General features: G+C 41.6%; 1 protein-coding gene across 1 annotated transcript; it reads right to left on the minus strand.

The window, feature by feature from the left end:
* Positions 1–1,393: 1,393 nt before the first annotated feature.
* Positions 1,394–18,104, minus strand: LOC311046798 (nitric oxide synthase 1-like; the record flags this gene model as incomplete). The annotated part of the gene is made up of 24 exons (XM_084059361.1): positions 18,064–18,104; positions 17,581–17,743; positions 16,017–16,108; positions 14,809–14,950; positions 14,577–14,716; positions 13,770–13,944; positions 12,624–12,725; positions 11,462–11,656; positions 11,222–11,310; positions 9,849–9,993; positions 8,743–8,847; positions 8,203–8,261; positions 7,998–8,105; positions 7,451–7,625; positions 7,175–7,310; positions 6,972–7,050; positions 6,595–6,788; positions 6,218–6,387; positions 5,414–5,624; positions 3,457–3,544; positions 3,149–3,267; positions 2,714–2,862; positions 2,126–2,320; positions 1,394–1,519 (listed from the first exon to the last, which is right to left on the minus strand). Exons 3-24 carry the CDS (start codon positions 16,070–16,072, stop codon positions 1,394–1,396), a joined length of 2,958 nt encoding a protein of 985 aa, XP_083915487.1. The 5' UTR covers positions 16,073–16,108; positions 17,581–17,743; positions 18,064–18,104.
* Between the last annotated feature and the right edge of the window lie 4,072 nt (positions 18,105–22,176).

Consider the following 22,176-nt stretch of genomic DNA (forward strand, 5'->3'; position numbering starts at 1 on the left):
GTGTTGTGCGTATATTCATTATTAGCGAATGTGTGATTGTTATGTGGAGCTTAAGCAGACACAGGATCAGACAGTAGCTGAAGGTATCTGTAGAGCTTCAGACACAGGAGCAGACAGTGGCTGAAGGTATCTGTAAAGCTTCAGACAGAGCAGACAGCAGGATGAAGATGGTACTGTGGCTGAGTGTGACCTCTCTGCTCACTGGTAAAGGCTAATTTATTCATCATTTATCCACTTGCCAACTAGAACATTATCTGCAGTATAGCATCACAACCATTTAAACGACTTTAACCTTTTATACTTTGGCTATTCAAAAATAGCAGATCTACAAGCTCATAGCACGGCACAATTCGTACACAATTGTGTACGATGCAACGCATTATTACAACAATGTGTTATCTTAACTTTACACGCGAGTACAAACAACAATAGTTTGTTTGTTGTTGTTGTCGTCTTCTTCGTCGGTCTCAACGCAGAGCGGCCGTGTGCTGGCTCCGGAAACAGGAAACCACACTACTACTTCTAGTTGCGCTACAGAAAAATAGTCCTTTGATTGTAACGTCAGAAATCTAACATGAAATAAGTTCTCGAAAAATGACGGCCCCCTCACGCATTAGAAGGATTATATCTGACTAGAGTTTCATGGACGTGTTTTAAAAATAAGTCTAAGGTGGAGTTTGAAGATGAATGGGCTTAAATGAGCCTAAATCATTTTCACCGAACCAACATGGCAACCCTGTTTGCCATGTTGACATGGAGACCTATGGAGCTTTATGATTGGGTAGTGGGAAAGGCCTCACGTGATTGGCTCTCAGACCCCGGAAGTGCAGAATGCCAAAAATAAAGTTTGAGCATCTGAACAACCGATCTGCACGCGAGCAAATTGTTATTTTTTCTGGTCACAATGTTCATTGAGAATGTAATTCAACAATTACAACATGTTTAACACAATGTTATAAACACCCCCAAAAAATATACAGCAAATCTTTTTTTTTTTTTCAAAGACAAATCTTTTATTTATGAATACAAATCTTGTATTTACGAATACAAATCTTTTTTTTTACAAATGTAAAATTTGTTCACAAATACAAGTTATTTTTACAAGTACAAAATAATATTGGCATTAATTTGAGCCCATAAAACAAGCACAGAAAAAGAAGGCAGTCGCTCGCTTTGACTCTAATCCTGATTCTTAGCACTGCAGGCTCTCTAATTCTATGGTTACACATGTCTGCATTTTTTGGGGTTGAAACCATGGGTGACGTCTTATCTGTGTTTCCAACACTACAGGTCCTTCCTTCAGTGTAGAGCTTAACACAAATAATAAACAAATAAACATAGAAAATACTGGAGCTGCAGAACACACTGAAGACAAAGCAATGGCAGAAAGCACTCACTCGTCCGAGTCTTTTTTGCTGCTCTCCTCAATGTTGGCAATGGATTCAGAACGCAGTCGGTTGGTGACCTCATTTGTGCGCAGCGTGACACCGAATATGTCCTCATGGTAGCGTCCATCATCCTGGTGGTGGGAGGTGGAGGTGCAGAGAGGGAGGAAAGGTGAATGACATGGTTGCTTTGAACTAGGTAAAACTAGGTAAGAACTAGGTAAAAAAAACACATTCGTTTTCAAATTACAATTCAATTGTTTCAGACTACCATTGTATATTATGATTCTGACTTGCTTTGACTGTAAAAAATACAAATAAATGTTCATAACCTCAGATGTTTGTATTTATTCTTCTTATTTATTCTTCCTTTCACCTTAAAATATCCGCACTGATACAGACATATGATGTCATGCACTATAATAATGTCAGCAGTGCACAAATACCTTACAATCACATTTGTGTGTTCAGTGTGAAGATAGAACTTCTGCCCTTTCCTCTAACTCTTTCCTTCCACAAAAACAAAAAAAAGTACCAATGTACCAAATTGACAAGCCGGTAGTGTATTGAAGTGCTTGGCTAAGTGCTTGGTTAAGTGTGGACCCCCCATTCTCTTCCCTCATTGACGTAGAGAAGCCAGTGGGTGATAATGTGTTGACAGTGTCGGCAGCCAGCATACGGTGGACATCTTTCATGCCTACATGATACATCATTGTGCAATAGAGTAATTCAAGCCTTACTCTGAGTTTGCTCATGAAGAAGCTGGCGTCCTCCAGGCTTATGTTACCCTGCACCTTGATGATCTGCTGGATCGTCTTCAGGACGTCATCCGCCATGGTCACGTCCCCGCACACGTAGATGTGTCCCCCCTCGTCCCTCAGGCAGTGGTACATCCTCTCTGACAGCTGCTCGCGCAGCACGTCCTGGACATATTTCTGATGGAGGTGGCAGGAGGTAACAGTGAGCGAGACAGAGTGCATGGGCATTAAGCGTGAGCAAAGAGAAAGGAGAGGAGATGACAGACAAGGCAAGAAAGATGAGGGGGAGTGGGGGACAAAGAGTGAGAATCAAACACAGTGAAGTGAAATTGCACCTTGCGTGGAGCTGTTCACTTTTGAGCTGAACATCTGCATTTTGTCTTTGGCACCTGGCACCACACAGTTAAAAAGAGATGAGGCCATTAAATGGAAAAAGATAAGGAATTGACTAACTCATATCTACTGTATGTGGGGATGCTGTATCCTGTTCATACGAGTATGTTCTGTAGCATTTAGAGTATTCTAAAGATCTGTGACAAACGCAATCATCCGTTGAATTTGTTGTGGTACCTTTGGCATGCCGGGCTCTCTTGAGTAGGCTGTATAGAGTCCCTTGAACACCTTCTTGTTCAAGGCATCAACGGTCTCGTCCTTGTAGATGTGGTCCGTCTCAGACTGGCGGCAGCCAAACACCAGATACAGGGGACTCGTCTCAATCCCTGGGGAGGGGACATACCTTGACTTTACTTTGCTGAATGGTACAGCAACAAGAGTTAACTTACAGTGTCTTGTTTAACTATGGCCTAAGATTGTGCCTCAGATTTAATCAGAATACTATTGTTACACAATTATGCACACTGTAGCAGCACTTTGCACTTCATCTCGGGTATGATTTTAATCAACCACATCATGCATAGTGTTAAAATCATTTTACGATGTGGATTTCACATGAACCTCTCTGTGAGGTGACAATAGGTAGGACTAGTCTCTGAAAATCAGACCAACCCATTTTCCGCTCAAAGAGTTTCTGTTGCCAGAAGCTTCTGAAGGGAGCGATGCCTGTTCCTGGCCCAATCAGGAAGCAGGGGGACTTGTTCTCCTTGGGAAGATGGAACGACGTCGCCCTAGAAGAATCAACATAACTGACTTTAACCAAATAAACCTTCAATTATTGATGATGCTAATGAATAAAATGAATCGGTTTAATTAACAGAACTGACTGAAATAGGAAATTAATTAATCACATAATGACAAACCACACAATACAGCACAAAATATATTGTTGGATATATTCTTAAGAGAAACAAGTTTACCCTCTGACGAAACACGGCACCATCTCGTCCTTCTTTATTCTGTTGAGCCAGGATGAACACACTCCATGGTGTTCGGGACCCTCTCCATCTGAATGACAGTTATCAAACGGGATAATTAGACTTCCTGACTCCTCCCATTTGCACCCTTTAAATGAGTGGTTCTCAAACTTTTTGACATCATTACGAAATGATATATTTGGTCATGGACCAGAAATATAGGTACATGTCCACATTTTCTCAAGATTGTTTTGAAAATAGCAGATCTACAAGTTCACAACGCGTCACACACGTTGTGAGCTTGTAGATGGGCTATTTTCAAATAGCCGATGCGGGTTAAACTGGTTAAACCAATTTTGCTGGGGACACCCTGGAACACAGGTAGACTACCCACAATGCAATGTTCAATGTATCTGCGCTATAGAGGAAATAACTGTAATTCAACTACTTAAAGTCATCAGTGCACACTCATGGGCATGCACGCATAACTAATAAGAGGAAAGAGGGGAAAATGAAGACAAATTTTAGTTGCAGTGAGTTGCAGCTGGTGATGTTTGCTCACTACTTGTTGGTCTAAGGGCTTGGAAGCTGTTAAGTACAACCTATTAGATGTATGCTGTAGATGTGAAAGCCTTGTCAAACCGTACTGTATGTGCTAACGTAAACATTTGAGAGAGAGCCAGCATAGAAAACACCATTTAGAACAAAGTGGTACAGTATGTACATACAGCACAGTGTTTTGGAGATAAAAACAAATATATATATATTATATATATTGGACCAAATCCTGCTGGCAAAACACAGTCAATAGAAATTCCCCAGATACTGTAGTTCCAATTTCAGGTCTCATGTTGGCCCTATGGATTAGACTGGTGTTGCCAAAATAACTTTCAAGCCTATAAGTCCTCTGAACCACCAGAATATTTCCTCAGACAGGCTGACTCAATTGACTTTTTCAGTCATCAGTGGCGACTTTCAAGCAGTGACATCAAAAGAAGCACTGTGCGGGTACGAGGTACCCTGTCTGCCAGCAAAAAAAAAAAAAAAATCAATCACATGATTTAAATTTAAATTATATTTTAAAAACTCTGCTCTATGCCATCGGCCGTGCTCGAGCTTAATTGTCTTGCTAATGGAATGTCAAGAATACAGCCATTTGAGGCCTCCCTGTAGGAACCTGACAGGGAGGCCAGACAAACAGAATGAATTGCTCCTCAAGGCCTTGAAAAAAAAAGCTAGAGCAAGCAAACTTCTTTAATGGGAACACCTAGCATCCCCTGTCAATCAGTCACAGTAAAAGGAATTTTACCTAAGTAGCACTTTAAATCAGAAGGAGGAGAGTGCTTGTATTCGAATGACTCTTGAATGGATCACGGAGCCCCAGGTAAGCCTGTCATAATTATTACATAATCGCCTAATCGCTATTTTTTGCAAAATCGTCATAATCGTTTCAAGTTGAAAAAGTTCATACTCTTTCCAATATTTTGAAAAATAGTGGAAATAGCAGATCTACAAGCTCACTACAGCTTGTAGATCGGCTATTTTGCATAGTAGGCCTACATCATTTATTTTGATTATTAGTATCAATCATTGTCAGTCGTTTCTTTGTATATTAGAGTTATTTGTCATATCTGGCCTGTGCCATTTTTGTTTACATTTTTAGTATTGATCATTGTCAGTCATTTCTTTGAATATTGAAGTTATTTGTCATATCTGGCCTGTGCAATTTTTGTTTACAAAGCCAAACAGAAATCGAGCGTTCCTGCAGCTGTCTGTTATAAAACTCCCTCCACCTCCCCAGCCTCCTCCAGTGGTGTGCCATCTAAGTTAAATGTATGATTCTGTGGGTTGCATGATGTTACATCTGTGTATTTGTATGACAATTCATCGTCCAGTAAAACGTCACGATCGTCGACAGCCCTATAGCTCCAGCATTGAGGCAGTGCGTACGGTATAGTACCTCGGGTTCGGTAGGAGACCACGGCCACGGTGAGGTGGACCTCATTGGGATGCGCGTCCAGTGAGGAGCTGATGGAGTAGTAGCGAGGCTGCAGCAGAGGCAGCTGAGTGAGCAGCAGGGTGGTTGGCATCTGAATGGACGGGAACTCCTCCAGCACCTCCACCAACGTGGAGTTGTTGTACCACTTCCACTGCTCATACTCCTGCAGGCCCTGGGGGGGTCAAGGAGGAAGGGGGATTGCAGAGGTGTCACTTGGTCTCACAGGTAGTGGTGGAAAAAGTACTCAACTTCTTTACTTAAGTAAAAGTACCAATACTGCAATATAGAAAATACTTTGTTACGTGTTAAGTAAAAGTCCAGAATTCTAAATTTACTTGAGTAAAAGTACAAAAGTATTGGCATCAAAATGTACTTAAAGTACCAAAAGTAAAAGTACTAAAATATTTGAAAATACAAGCTCACAACGTGTCGCGATGCGACGCGTTGTGTGCTTGTATATCGGCTATTTTCAAATAGCCCAGGTATAAAATAGGGCTAAAGTGGTTAATGTATGTTTTATCAAAATCTTAAAAGCAACTAGTAACTGAAGTTTTCAAATAATTGTAGTGTAGTAATGTTGAACAAATTGTTGAACAAATTGCCAGCAGAATACAACAGAATAAACAACTTTTTCCTCACAAAAAAAGCTAAACCAAACAATTTGCCTATTTTCAAAACTTGCAGCAAGTTCAACACAAGAGCATGGCCCACGAGAGAGCACGGAGAAGGAGCGCTAATGATTGAGCTGAATGCTAAATGAATTACCTTACTGAGGAGCTCTAGTTTCTCCTTTTGTTTCTCATCGGTTGCCAGGTTAGCAAACTGCTGCAGCAGCACAGGGCTGGGCGGGGAGGTGATGTCCAGGAAGTCCTTGAAGGCTTGGAATATGGTGCAGGCAGGGATACGACTTTCCGGTGACCAGTTACTGATCGTACCTGTAGTGACAGAAGAACATGAAGGTAGTTTATTACACCAGTGGTTCTCAAAGTGGATTCCAGGGACTCTCTGGGTTCCTTTAGGGGTTCTAAATTGACCGTTACAAGTCTGTGACTCTGACAATGGAACTGAAAAAGAAAATCTGTACTTAAGTAGCACATGTACTTAGTTACTTTACACCACTGCCAAACAGACACATTACCCACCCGAGGCAGTGTTCCTCTCCTCCACGAACTCCAATTGGAAGATTTGATCAGCGGGTGGACCATCCTCCAGCTTCTTTATGAGAGCTGTCACCAGGTCCACTTGGTTGCTAGCGAAGACGCCCACATGGTCACCGGGCAGGTATTTCAGGCCCTCGTGGTTATTTGTGTTGAGCCGAATAAACGCAGTGGTACGACTGTGAAAGAGTAGAGGGGTGAATAGTGACACACCATTTTCAGTCCCTTCCAGATTGCTATAATGCGCTATTTGATAAATAATGTTTCACAATTTGCTGTTTAGCGTAACCAACTCAATTTCTTCTTTTGTTTTCACATCATGAAAATGTTTAAATCCCAGTCCCATGAAACCATAAACTTACTCAGATTTAGGACTTTGCAAATTTAGAGATTCCACCATCTTGGCGCCGTACACCTTCTTCTTGTGAATTGCGTACAATGCTGTTGGCAGTCACATTCACAGTTATCACATTAAGCCTTGTATTCTAACCTCAAGATTTCTTTGCCTGAAAATCGAGTAATCAATGGTGTATAGTGGTTTTGTCATCACTGGGCCAGTGAGTACCTTCCGTGAGGACCGGGGCCTCTTTGACGTAGGTCAGGCGGTACTTGCTCTTCTTCCAGCTGCGGTCATTGACGATCAAGGAGTTGTTTGCTTGGTCCATGTTCACGTCTCCGACACAGAACACCTCACAGGCCGCCTTTGACATGCAACAAAAGTAAGCCATGGAAAAGATGAGTGCACTGTAAAAAAATATGTGTAAAAACACAGAACTTCCCCACGACCGTAATCAGCATAAAGACCTGAAGCCCAAAGGGCGACTGTGTGTAAGGCACCGACCTTAAAAACGTTCTTGGCCCAGGTTCTGAAGGACTCCTCCTGGCCAGACAGCTCGTCCCCCTCTCCCATTTTTAGGATGCGCTCGCCCCCCAGTTCTTCAAACAGAGTGTCAACAGTGTGGGCAAAGGCACAGAAGTGTGGATAGGCCCTAGAGCCAAGGCCAAACACTGAGTACCTACAAAGAGGAAGAAAGAGTGAAGATCAGTGGTGACTGGGGCTAGAGAAATGGCCCTCAAGTCGGCCCTTTTTAAACAGTGCAATCTTTTATTTTTTTTGTGATTTTCGTTTTTTTTCCATATTTACACAGTTTGAATGTTGAAGAAGGTTTTAATTCCAACAGAACTGTTTTAGGGTCATTAAATGGTTAAAATTGGGATTGTGGGTTAGAGGTGTGTTTTTTTCTGAGATAATTCCATGTCCTAGAGAAATGTAGGACATGGAATCACACTCTGAGAGTGGTGCGATGCGGTGCGCACTACAAATATACCAAACCTATGAGTCAACCTATGACCTATTGAGGTCCATGCATGATTTCTGTTTTGATTACCTGACATTGGCGAAGGGTCCGGTACTTCCGAACATACCTGCCTCGTCACTGGAGGACTTTCGAGGGTCCGAGTGGGAGGAGACACTGTTGAAACGCACCTTGTAGGACCTAGAAGACAGGTGGAAACACAGAAACAAGAGGTTGGAAACTGAACTGAAAGCTTGAAACTCCACATACCAACTACTGCCCACACAGTTCAACTCACTTCACTTCTTCTGTGTCAAGTGTTGGGCAGCTCAGCTCCATCAAGCCAGCTCCAAATTTCTACAAAGATGCAAACGACAGGTTGTTTTTGATACATATGCATAATCAATGTGTTGTATGAATCCTGAGGTATGTTGGTGTGGTTTGTTAAACATGCATGCAAATATTCAGTGGTGGACAAAGCTTTATTAACATGCTTGTTAACAGTGCAGGTCGTACAGTCAAATGTTATGCTAGATGTTATCCTTCCTAGAATTAGAATTGAGTCAAAAGTACAATATTTGTCTTTGAAATAGGCTACAGTGATGTATCCAAAATACAAATACTCATGTAAAAAATAAAAAAAACTTACTGTAAGTAGGCCTACAGTACTCAAGTAAATATACGTTGCTATTGTCCACCACTGCAAATTTACGCACGCACGCACGCAGGCACACACACACACACACACACACACACACACACACACACACACACACACACACACACACACACACACACACACACACACACACACACACACACACACACACACACACACCTCTCCATTTTCTGGTGGATCTCCGTTGCCAAAGGTACTGGTCACCACTAACACCAATGTCTCATGCTCCAGGTGCACCATGTCATATTCTTCCATGGACATTACCTGCAGACAACAGAAGAAGAAAAAAGCTCTTTACATATTTGAAAAAATGTAATTGCAGAAAAAAGGGTTGTAGGGTCCCTCAAAGATAACACATGAATATAATATGATAATCAACAAAACGGCTATTTTCTGCAAAGGCTAGGTTTGGTGTAGGGGGGAAAAGCTGACAAAGTACAAGTTTTCTAAGTATTGAGGGTTTAAATGGTTGACTGTCTGAAAATACACATTAACATGAATCAAACACAACGCTACACATTGACAGTGCTGTCAAACAAGTCTATGAAGCTATCTATGAAATCTATGAAAAAGTTGAATCTGCAACACTTTGTTGCAGAGCGTCTTCGTTGAAGACCACCGCACAATGCTGTAATGAACACTCTGCCCAGGCAACAAGTTGATAATGTACTCGCTGCTTCCATATAATTAATTAGCACTCAGCACTATAATGTCAGTGTGCCACACAATCAGTGTGAAGAGACAACTATCCTCATCTACATGACAAGCAGGAATGGCCCCTGGCATTCTCATCTGTCCCTGAACCAGAACCACACACACGCGTACACACTCATGCATGCAACACAATCGCTTGTTGCATGATTGATCACATTGGGAACAAGGAAAATGAAGCAAAATGTCCTGGAGCCAAAACACTACATGATTGAGAGAGCTACTCATGTTATTATTCTTCGTCCAAAGTCATTTACACCGCCAGGGGTGCTTTCAGATCTCATCTTAAACTACAGCTCAATGCCTGGCTGGATGAATCTCAATTCAGACGCCCCGCACTTTCATGCATGTGAGCAGAAGAAAATGTGACAAAAGCCTTATTTGCTTCCTCTCTGCCCTTTATTCATTCTACTTGCTGGGCCATGTCGGATTCAGGACCAGGGCTGGGCCCTGGGGCTGGGCCCAGACCGAGATCCAACTGCTCCCCTTCCCATCAGACAACAGCACAAATACAGGTAGACATTACCCATCTCTCTTGAGTATTCTAATGGTACCTTTGCGTCAAAAGCGTGATTGAAGATTTGACAGAGGGTTTTGGCGTAGTCTTGGGACTTGCCCGTCTCAGTGGCATACAATATGGAGGCCTTGACTCTCTTGGCCATTGCTTTACCAAATAACCTGTTTGCGAACTGCACAGCCCTGCAGAGAAGGGGAGAGAGAGACAGAGAGGAAGGGGGAGTATAGAATGATAGATGGAAAAAAGTATAGAAATAGATTAAAGTCAAGTCAATTTTATTTATATAGCACCAAATCACAACGAAAGCTCTCATGATGACGCTTTACAAAGAGCAGGCCTAAACCATACTCTTTAATTTACATGAACCCCACAATTACAGCATGAGCGAGCAAAGAAAAACTCCCCTGTAGTGAATGAATGTGAGGGGAAAAAACTGATGAGAAACTGCATCATTGAAGAACTAGAAATGTGAGAGCGAACACAACCGCCCCGGTCATGGCAAAAGCCTTGGCAAAAGTCTGGCTTCATGGCTTTAACCCATTGAGACCTGAAGCCGATTCTACAAATGTCTTCTAAATTCTAACTGTTTTTTTGAAAAAACTAATGTTACTATGTCAGTGGTTCTCAATCGTTTTAAAATATTTTGTTCAAGGGACCCCCAGAAGCAAAGATTTGAGTTACAAATGTTCGCTTTAAAAAATATATATTCAAAGATTTGCACACATTTTCACGATTTCTCAAAAATAGCAGATCTACAAGCTCATAGCGTGGCACTCGGTATTGCGCTATGAGCTTGTATATCTGCTATTTTTCAATAGCCAAAGTGTAAAATGATGCTTTTTAGGTCAAATCTAAAAATGACACAGATGCTTCTCCCGGTCATGTGATTCATTTCAGCAGACACTGCAGATCAAGTCAAAAGTAGCGGATGGATGGCACAGTAGCTACAGACATACTTGGGGGGGGGGGGGCGCAATGTTAAGTCAACCTGTTTATACCCCCCAAAGATGTCCGCCGCTACCAAATGACACTTGTTGACGCCCCCTTCAGTTTTTTTTGGCACGCTCTATAGGTAAGAGCAATACTAAAAAGGTGGGTCTCAAGATTTCTTTCAAAAATGTCAACTGATTCAGTGAATCAGTTGACATAAAGTTGAATTCTCCACTGAATAAATAGGTGTGAATCAGAATCAGAATCAGAACAGAATGTGTGCTCAGTGGCAAAGATTTCAGCACTTGTGCAGGTGAGCCCAAAGTTTGTTATTTCGGTCATGGTTGATGACGGAATGAAATGGCTTGGTATTCACATCATGTAAACCATGCAAGTAAATAAACACAAATCAAACTTTGCATCCGATATAAATACACTTTTATATTTTTGCCGTGGCTTATCAAAAGAGTGCATTCTTACTTGGCCAGTTTCTTAAATCCAATGGCTTTCTTTTTGGTGGGTGTTCCGTTGTTCGCTGCCTTCCACACATAGTCTTTCCAGGCATCTGTCTGTTTCAGATAAGGAGAAGGCACAGAGACACTGGTGTGAAGCTTAACTAGGTATCTAGTACTGCACACGAAAAAAACACCCTGTACATGTACTGTAGCATGACAAATCATCCATCCCTCATGACTATACTGTCTGTTTGCATTCCCTCACCTGGTACTCGAAGGAGGGAGTAAGGTGATAGTTTAGCATCTCCTGGCCGAACACTGGTGTGATGCTCCCCGACATGGGGGGCACGACCCACACCCAGTCTGCAGGACAGCCTCCCCGGAGCTTGTGCTCATTGTCCATGTGTTTCATGAAGGTCTCCGCAGCTGTGTGGTGGTCTACTATCGTCACTTTGGATATCTGGAGACAGAGGGCAGCAGGGATGTCATGTATGATTGTTGACTGTCAGAGAGCTCTCAGCTGAATGATTCATCAGAAGAGATTATTACATCTGCCAATGTTACGTATCGTTAGCCTCATAGCATTTTCCATTTTCCGTTTTCAGGGAACAAATAAAAAATCACTTTCTGCCTAAGTCATCTAGGTGACTTAGGCAATCATGAGTAAAAAACACATCTTGCCTAAGTCATGTTTACTGCCTTTATTTATATCTGCCTAACTCTACTCTCCTACCACTGCTGATTCATTCTGCCTTATTGCCAATGTTCTCAGACAGATCAGAATTCTTGTTACATTCAAAAACTAATTTAGCCCAAGTAAAAAAGTTTACTTAAAAGCACTTTCTGCTTAAGTCATTTTGGAATGTAACAAGCGTTCTGATTGGCTTAGGACATAGGCAATAAGTCACAATGATGCAGCAGCGATAGGAGAGTAGCGCTCGGCAAAAATGTCAATTTGACCAAAAAGTGACATAGGCAATTATGCTATGAGGCTAATGTTATGTATTCTATATTCTGAGAGCATGTGTATGTGCTGCTGACACTTGTCAACTTGTGAATTTATAAATTGTTCTCCACTAGCTGGAATTCGCCTCTGAACTGTATTTGTACTGTGTTGCACCACGGGAATCAGGCAATGTTATGTTGACCAAAGACATAAATGATGTGTAGCCGGTGAGCAAAGTTCAGGCAGAGACACTGGAGTGGGTTACGTGCCTCCTCTGTGGGTTATATAACTGTAACGGGGGTGGGGGCTTTATCTCCGTGCTCTGAAATGGCTGTCTTCTAATTATGTTGAGCAGGGAGTAATATGTACAGTAGCAGAGCCTGAATGACAAGATCAAATATAATACTGACACCTGTGTTTACACTATAAATGCTACAAATACCGCATTCAAATCTCATCAGTTGAATGAAGAGGAGCCCACCTGGAAACTGTAGAGAACAGCAATGTTGATCTCCACCAGCGCTGTGTCCTTCCATAGGGAAGAGATCTTCCTGATGTCCAAGCCCATCCTCATACCTACTTCCTACATGGCAAGGAATGTAAGGACAGCATTATTTCATTGCAGACGTAATATGACAATGACACAGTATGATGTTCTGTAGTATTCTGAGGGTTGCGAGATGGCCATCATAGTTTGCATTAAGGCCTTTGTAGAATCTGTCACTACTTGAGGTGAAGGTGTTAGGTGTGATTAGAATAATAGGAAAAGCATCAAACTCCAGATAAAAGATTTCCCCCTTGCAATTATGGCTATGCAACATGCAAATGTGTTGGGTCTCCTGACTCTTGCCAGTACTGCTGTTTTCACAGCAGAACTGGCCACAGTTATGAAAATAAATTGCCTCCAACACAAAGTCATGCTGCATTGCTCTAAAATCCTTTACAGTATGTGAGCACACTGTAATGCGTGTCCTAGCTAACATGCTGTAGTCTAGTGTGCTATGACTCATGTGCCCTGACTAATATACTTTGCTATTTTGATTACTATTGTTGCTATTCTTTATTACTGTATTTCTTTAATTGTTGCTATTGCTGTAACAATGTTGAGGAACCAAAACCAAATAATTTTACTCTTCTGTACTCGTTAATAAGATGTAAAAATATTTGTATTTTTAAGATTTGAATAATAAGAATGCATATGATTTGGTCAGAATTTATTGAGAGGATAGCCCCTTGAGATGAAGCATCTCATTTTAGAGGGGGTCCTAAATTTAGATTAGTGTAAGGCATTCATGTGTGGAGTTGTTAAAATCATAAAAATACCATCCACGGCACGTCGAACACATTGGCTTTGAAAATGAAGAGTACCTTGGTCTTACATGGCTTACTGGCACTAATTGCAACTCAATCAATTAATTTCTTAGTTGTACTGTTATATTCTTCAAAAGAGGGTTATTATTAATTCATAGCATCATGTGCTACTGTAGCTGTGGTTTTCTATTGCAGTTTTGCTAAGCAAAATGTTGTAGATGGGTAAAGGGGGGCATTTGGATTTACAGTAGAAATCAGGGAAAGGAGGTGCTGAAGCCAAAACAGTTTGAGAATGATTGTTATACACAAACATTACCTCCAAAATATTATAACGTGAGCTGTCACAGAAGTCCCTCGCACCAATCTCTGATCCCATGTACCAGCCGCTGAAGGGGCAGGCAGTGAACTGAATTCCCCCAACATCCAGCATCATGTTGGACACTGCTGGTAGAACGAACCATTTCAGGGCCAGCTCCTTAAACCACTCAAACCTGGGCAAGGAAACAACGTTTATTCAACATACTGTACCTGAATAAAGGGTTTTGTGACATGCAACTCAATCCAATACAATACAGTGTTGTCTCACAAATTCCCAGGCCCAGAGATAAAAAACAGTGAAAGGCATTAAGTTCAATCTATGAGTGTTCCTTCAGTGAATATACAATATACATTTCTTACCCTGCAAACCTAGAATAGGGCATCCATGCTTTTAGCTCCTCCAGATTTTACTATTGTAATGCACTTTATTCACTTATCAGCAAGTGCAATTATACAAAGACTGCAACTGATACAAAACGCTGCTGCCAGGCCTTTTACACACACTAAGATAAATGCGTAACAACGAAAATCGCCTATTTTACTAGCTCCAAAGTTTTTGTTCCACTAATCCTCATTATGCAGTGTCCTGATGCTCATTCAGTGCATGTTTGAGTGTCAGGACACTGCATAATGAGGACTAGTGAAAAAAAAAAAAAGCCAAAATAGCAGATTTACAAGCTCATAGAGCTTGTACAGTATATCTGCTATTTTTGAATAGCCAAAGAAATCTTAAAATGATACAGATGTGTTCAAGGTCTTAATGGCTTAAGAGTGAAGCACATGTTTGAACATTCTTTAAACTCACCTGGGGTGTATGATGTCCACCTCCAGGATGTCCTCTGGAGGGATCTCATACATCTCCGGATCTTGCCCGTTGGCTTGCAGAAGGAGGGGCAGGACGTCAAATTTCCCCATTGGGGGCTTCCATCCCTGCTGGATGCAGAGCTAAGGACAGAGACCAAAAGGGAAGTGATCGGACGACATTGATCAAAAATATGTTTTATTGCAACTTCACTGCAACTACCCATCATTCCTACCTCAGTGAACTCTACACTGGCAGGATCTCCAATGATCTTTCCATCAGGCAACTTGTAGCCTGCGTACTTTACTAGCTGACCGTTCCATACCCGGAAGTCATGTAGACCATCTGTCCTCTGAGGAAATATGGTAATAGCTGACCTGCACGCACACACGCACACACACACACACACACACACACACACACACACACACACACACACACACACACACACACACACACACACACACACACACACACACACACACACACACACACACACACACACACACACACACACACACACACACACACACATTAGCATGTTGATATCTGAACATGATATACTACTGTAGATTAGATTTTTGCTAGCTAGGGATTTTCACATTGCAAAGAAAATAAAACATACTCTCTCGCCATGCCTTTCGGCCTGGCGGAGATAATAATAGCTCTGTAGCTCTGGTCCATAGCGTTCTCCTTAGCGCTATGGACCAGAGCAAATAGATAACCGACATACCATATCTGAGCGTGTTTGATGGCATTGCAGATCGTAAAAAAACAAAGAACAGCTGGTGTGAGGGCAGTGGTGACATGCAGCACCAAACAACTTCTAGAAATCTCTTAGCTCGACTCGAGACACTGTAAAATGTTAATTTAACTCTGACAGTGTGCAAAGGAGAGTGTGCCAAACGGACCCTTACGGTAAAAAATTAAAAAGATCTATGGCAGAACCAAGTATGGCTGTCAAAGCTCTAAGCTTTAGAATGTTTTTGCAAAACATCTTTTCAACTTTCACATACTATGCTACTGACCGAATCAAACCTGGCAAAAGTAGTGACAGACGTGCTAGCTACAGCACAGTAGCCCCCATCAACATACTGTAGATATCAGGGATATCACGTGCAGTAATGACCCTGTCAGCCAGTAGTGTAAATGTGAGGTGTCACCGGTGGGCGAGCCAACACTGTCTGCGGGTGTGCCAAGCGTGACTGCTCGCTAGCGGGGTGTGTTGCCAAGCCAGCGAACAATGGTTAGTACACAAAGAGACTGACACATGGGAGAGGCAATACACAGTGTCAGAGAAAGCGCTAAGAGACGGTGCACACGCTGACAGATGGACAGTGGGTTGAGAGAGGGTAGTGACAGAGAGGAGTTGATGAGATACTATACATGGAATGACAGATGGGAAAAAGGGAGATGTATAAAGCATTACTAAAGGATTCCCACCTAATGTTTCCTTTATTGGTGGCATATTTGACGTGATTGCAGATGTAGTTGGACATTTCATGAGGAGTTGTGCAGTCCCTAGCGTCAAACACCTGAAAAACAAATGTCATGATGAAGCACAAACTCTGGAGCAGCTCAAATCTGGTTAAAACACAGCAGAAATATATCATTGGGTATGAACTGAATTGGTTCAACTTTTTATTTTACTTTTATGTGTGACTGTGTTGGGTCATCAGCCATGTGATGTGTACAACACTAGTCTAAAGTCTACTATAGCATCGAGTTAATTTTAAGGAAAGAGCGTTATGAATTCATGAAATCTTTAGTCAGCTTCACAAAAAATAACAGTGATTTAATAGATACAGAGTATCTATACTCTATAAGTATCTATAAGTGCCCTACTTCCACGTTCACAGCCACCTAATTGCTGGGGGACCCGATAACGCTTATTGTTATAGATACCATTCAATCCACCGTAACACAAAAAAACGTGCCACAGAGGCACGATTGGTTACCTCCTCTGGCTTTTTGACACAGAAGCAGAGCACATGCTATTTGAAATGGCCATTCTATACTGTTCTAAATCTATGGTTGATCGCAGTACGGTAGCTTTTGACCAATATCTCTAGAATGACTACAACCAACCAACCAACCAAGCACAGATGGAGCGCACAGTTGAATTGTAGGCTACTGTAGTTTGTGTAGTAGCCTGGAAACAAGAAGAGTGGGCACCTCGATGTAAAATTGGCTATTTTGTCCAAAATAATACAATATTTGAAAAATGGTCTGAAGTAATGTAAAATATACTTGATGTGACACATGCACGGTACATCATTATCAGACTTAATTTTATCATTCAACTTCTTGTTTATGGCCCAAAATGACTGGATATACAGGTTTTGCAGCAATGTGTAGCAATTGTAGAAATATTAGACCTTAGTTGTCGAATGTTTAAGCATATTCTAATCATGAATACTTTACATTAAGTAAAAAATATTGTCCAAATATTTAATGTTTCAACATTTTGGACAAAACACTCTTCCTTAGTGCCCACTCTTCCTGTTACCAGTGGTGGAAAAAGTACTCATAGTTTTTTACTTAAGTAAAAGTATCAATCCTGCAATGTAGAAGTACTACGTTAGAAGTACAAATCCGGAATCCAGAATGTTCTTGAGTTAAAGTACAAAAGTATTGGTATCAAAATGTACTTAAAGTACCAAAAGTTAAAGTACTAAACTTTTGAAAATAGCAGATCTACAAGCTCACAACGTGTCGCGATGCGACACGTTGTGAGCTTGTAGATCAGCTATTTTCAAATAGCCTAGGTATAAAATAAGGCTAAAGTGGTTAATGTATGTTTCATATGTAATCATTTATATCTGCAAAGTTACTAGTAATTAAAGTCTACAAATAATTGTAGTGGAGTAAAAGTACAATATTTGCCTCTGAGATGTAATTTTAAATACTCCATTAAAGTAAAAGTACCTCAAAATTGTACTTAAGTACAATACTTGAGTAAATTGACTAGTTACTTTACACCACTGCCTGTTACCAGTAGCCCCACCTGTAATTTGGACCACTGAATCCTCCCGATGCAGCGGGCAGAATTTCTCCAGGCTTGCTTGGCACCATAAATGAGCTCAGTGCTCTTCAGTTGGTAGGTTCCCGTATCCCCAATCTCCTTGATCACCTCCTCCAGTCTTTCCACATGGGGCTTGGAGCCAGCCCTGAACCCAGCACAGTCACACCATGGAAGTCATAGAAAATCAGTTACAAGTCATTCAAAGTGATAGAAAATCAAAGCGAACCTTTTGAACTCAAATCTTTGCTTCTGGGGGTCCCTGGAACAAATATTTTGAGATGGGGGTCGGCGGCCAAATACATATAATTGTGGGGGTCCTTGACATGAAAAAATTTGAGCGCCACTGATATAGAAACATACGTTTTTTCAGAATACTGTTGGGATTTAGAAAACATTTGTAGAATCGGCTTCAGGTCTTAATGGGCTAATGGAGAGGTAGATTGGTCTATGAAGCTGTGTGCTTGCCTTTTAATGGAGGTGAAGTATTCGTTTATGAAGTCAGTGGCCAGCGGGATCACCTCGTCTTGGGTTCGCATGCGGAGACAGTAACTTTGCCGTTGGGGCATCATCTTTGAACCCCAACACACCTCCTTGGCGCATACAGGCATCTGGAGAGAGACATCACATTACACATGATGACTATTCCTTCTTTCATAGACATCACATTACACATGATGACTATTCCTTCTTTCATAGATTACAGAGGTGCCTATTCTGTCTTTCATAGAGAAATACATTACACACAATACACACAATGACTATTCTTTCTTTTATAGAGAGCAGTGGTGGAAAAAGTACTTAAAAGTGAAAATATCAATACAACATTGTAAAAAAATAATAAGTAAAGGTTTTGTACTTTTAATCAAAATTCACTTGAGTGAAAGTACAAACGTTTTGGCATCAAAATATGTGCCAAAAGTAAAAAGTATTCATTATGCAGAATGGGTAGGCCACCCAACCTATAGAAAGATATGCACCCGGTAACAATGTTGCTTTGTAGTTTGTAGCATAATCTCACCTCGGTGCACTTCTGGTGGAGGTTATCATTGTACACGTTGCCAGTTTCCAAGTTCTTGACCATCAGGAACTTTGGGCCTTTGATTTCTGGACCGTGACCTGGAAGCTGCGGGGAGGAACAGAGACATGTGACAGTGAGTCGCTCCAACAAGGGGATTGTAGAGGCCTTATCTACTCATCTAACTCAAACTTTATTGTAACATAATATTTACTGGTAAAAGTGGGTGAAATAGGGTTTGTGCAGGCTCTCAATATGCAGTAATGGGGGGGGGGTTATAAAAGAAACAAAGAGGAAACAAAGTGCATTAAATAGAAGCAAGATTAAAATCAGTGTCATGTGGATTAAAAGTAATTTTACAAACCACTATGCTTGCAGATATGATCAAAGACCATTGTGTCATAAAGAGGGGCCATAATACTCAGGCAACCATATGTGGACAATAACCACACAAGTAAAAGGGAAAAGTGTGACAGAAAGGGAAATGGAAGGTATATTTAAATATGAGTTCATAGGGTTTCATAGAAATAAAAAAGTGCCATAAAAAATAATAAACTATAACAGATGGTTTGTCTGTCTGTCTCCTTGAGTCTTATTCAGCGACAATGAAACAGTAGGGAGAAGGAGACGGGAACGGGAACTGTCTGGCACGGTAGCCTGTTCTCTGATCCTGAATGGATCATCAAAGGTGTCAGAGAACTCGAGGACTGATAGGACTGACTGAACATTCTGCACTTCTCCAGGCAGCTCAAGGCACAATAGTCCCTTGTTGAGGTGATAAAATGGCCTTCTCAACCAGAGTTACTTGCCAGAAACAGAAAGTTTATCATTTAGTTTCCTACCATGTCGTTCTCAGCAGGAGGATCGGTGTGCTCTGTTGGCGTGGGTTCCTTCTTTGGTTCCTCACCTGCGCCGGCATCATTATCCAACACCTGCGGGGGAGGCATGTCGTTTCCCACACCAAGGTCCCTGAAAGTCAAACACAGGCTCCTCAGCAGCTCATTGTTGTCCTCCACCCCGTTGACCAGCACCCCGCGGCCACCCGCATCCCTCATCAGGATCAACACGGCGTGGCTCTCGGTCGATACGTTCTTCAGGGTCTCCAGCGCCCGCTCGTAGGACAGGTCCACCAGGGGCTTGTTGTTGACGGCCAGGACGATGTCTCCCACCTGCACCAGGCCACATTCCTCGGCTACACCGCCACGGATCAGGTCCGACACGACGATGGGCGGCTTGGACACCCTCTGTTTGAGCAGGAAGCCCAGGCCGCCCACTTTCCTCTTGAACAGGCGCACCGAGATGATGTTGGGTTGCAGCCGACAGACTGTAGGCTCCGACTTATGCATGGTGCCGGTGTGTGCTCTGACGTGTGTATGTAAGTGCGGAGATTGTGCGTCCCCAGGGATATGGCTCTGTAGGAAGAGGAGGGGGAGAAGAGTATTAGTTTTGGAGGAAATTGCCTTTACAGGATTATTTGTTTACAAAGTGCTGATTTATCATCAGCTAAAAAGGGCATGCGAGTCAAAGCCTGATTAATGCTCAGTTGCGCATCATGTCCCTCACCGGAAATGGCAGATCTACAAGCTCACAATGTGTCCCAGTGCATTTGTTGGGAGCTTGAAGGTTGGCTATTTTTGGTGCAGGACACCTGCGCACAACTAAATAAGGCATCACTCAGACTGCTTTCAGAAGGGGTGATAATACCAGGTCATGAAGATGTATTGGAGACCGATGAGGAATATTGTCATGATCTATTTGATGCCCCCTGTGGGCCTTTATTTTTGTCTCGACATCTGTACCACAGTGTCCAGAATAGGGCCTGGATCAATCTTAAAGGGCAAGACCACTTTGGTAGAGGTTTTGGTCGTGTAGTTACCTTGTCATGATGTAATTCCAAAGGTGGTCAAGAAATCTAAAATAATTGCTCATTGATTTTATTCAGGAGCCGATTACAGTAAAGAGTAGGCAATATTCAGAGGCTTAACCAAGGTGTTACTTCTCTAGTTCCACTGGCAAAAAAGTAAAAGTATCAATACTGCATGTAGAAATACTCTGTAACAAGTAATAGTCCGGAATTAAACATTTTCTTAAAACTACTAAAGTATTGGTATCAAAATGTACTTAAAGTACCAACAGTAGAAAGTACTCCTTATGCAGAATGTCCCATTTCACACGTTTTCAAATGTATAAAAATCTTTTGAAAATAGCAGATCTACTACTTGTAGGCCTAGCATCTAAATAGTGAGACAAAGTTAATAAACAAAAAGCAGGACAGTGCTGAAAAAGAGCATGGGTAACATTCAGTGCTCAGTTCACACAAATAAAGTTTCATGAATGCATATCAGTCTGAACAGCATGAAGAAACTTACTGTGACAGCTGGCCTTAGAAGAGTGTGGTTTCAGTAGAATGATCTGACAGGTTTGAAACTGTACAATTTATCTAGCCAGTCGCACAAGTAATGCAACTAATTAGATCTCCCCTTGTAAAGGGTATTGGAGCAACAGAGTTAGCGGACACAACTCAAACCTAGGAAAGGAAACATAAACAACAACTCAACAACAAATTACTGACATGAAATATACACACAACACTGTAAAACATATCAGAAACACATACATTCATCGTTGTGTAAACACTGTCAATTCTTACCGTCAGTCTCTCGGAGCTCGCAATGGAAAATGGCGAACGCAGCAATAACACCCTGTCAACTAGTAACACTGATGCCTTTAGGACACTTTGTACTGACTAGTGAGCATCCACTCTATTTATATGGGTTTGGTATACCCATGTGGGTGAAACCTTCTGTTGATTAATCATGTGACTTGGTACTGTCTTAAATGATGCAACTCAGGCTCCAGCACTGTTCTCTAACAGTGGCTACTGTCCTTATCTGATCGAATCAATCAACTCTCTCAACACTCTCATGTGACGTGTACAAAGTCCCCTGGTTTCAACAGTGTAGTCACAGCTGTATTTCTTAGAATTGCATATATTTGTACTTATTATAGCTAAATATCCTGAAACATTCTGAAAATAAGATACAGGAAGGCGCTAGAAGGCCACATGTGCAGGTAACATGCTGATACAAACGCCACCGTTACATCATAATAATGGATTATTCTGTTCAACACCATGTCAGATTATAGCTTTTCTGTTGCTTCATTTCTGCTACTGTCAGAAAACGTAACCAGTTTAAAACCTCTCCATCAGGTCTTTAACATTACTTCTATGTTTTCCTGGCAATAATTTGGATTATAAACGTCTTATACATTAGTCATATTTACAACAGTGTGGGTCAAATAACTGAATGACTGTTTTACAGTGTGTTCTTAAAATTGACTGTCCTGCCATAATCTCTGATATGGTGGGAGAAATGCACAGCCTGGGGCTGCTGGAGTTGCATATTAGATTCTTTATTTCTGTGTCATACACCAAAAGGTGCCCAGCCCACATGGACTTACAGGACACAACATGTAAAAATATATAAATCACTACATTACATAGGATTACACTATAACAACTTTTTTGTTTCTTCTTTTCAAACATAAAGAACACTCTGTCT

This window comes from Gymnoscopelus microlampas (genome assembly GCF_963454915.1).
Source record: "Gymnoscopelus microlampas genome assembly, chromosome: 6".
Classification (NCBI taxonomy): Eukaryota; Metazoa; Chordata; class Actinopteri; order Myctophiformes; family Myctophidae; genus Gymnoscopelus; species Gymnoscopelus microlampas.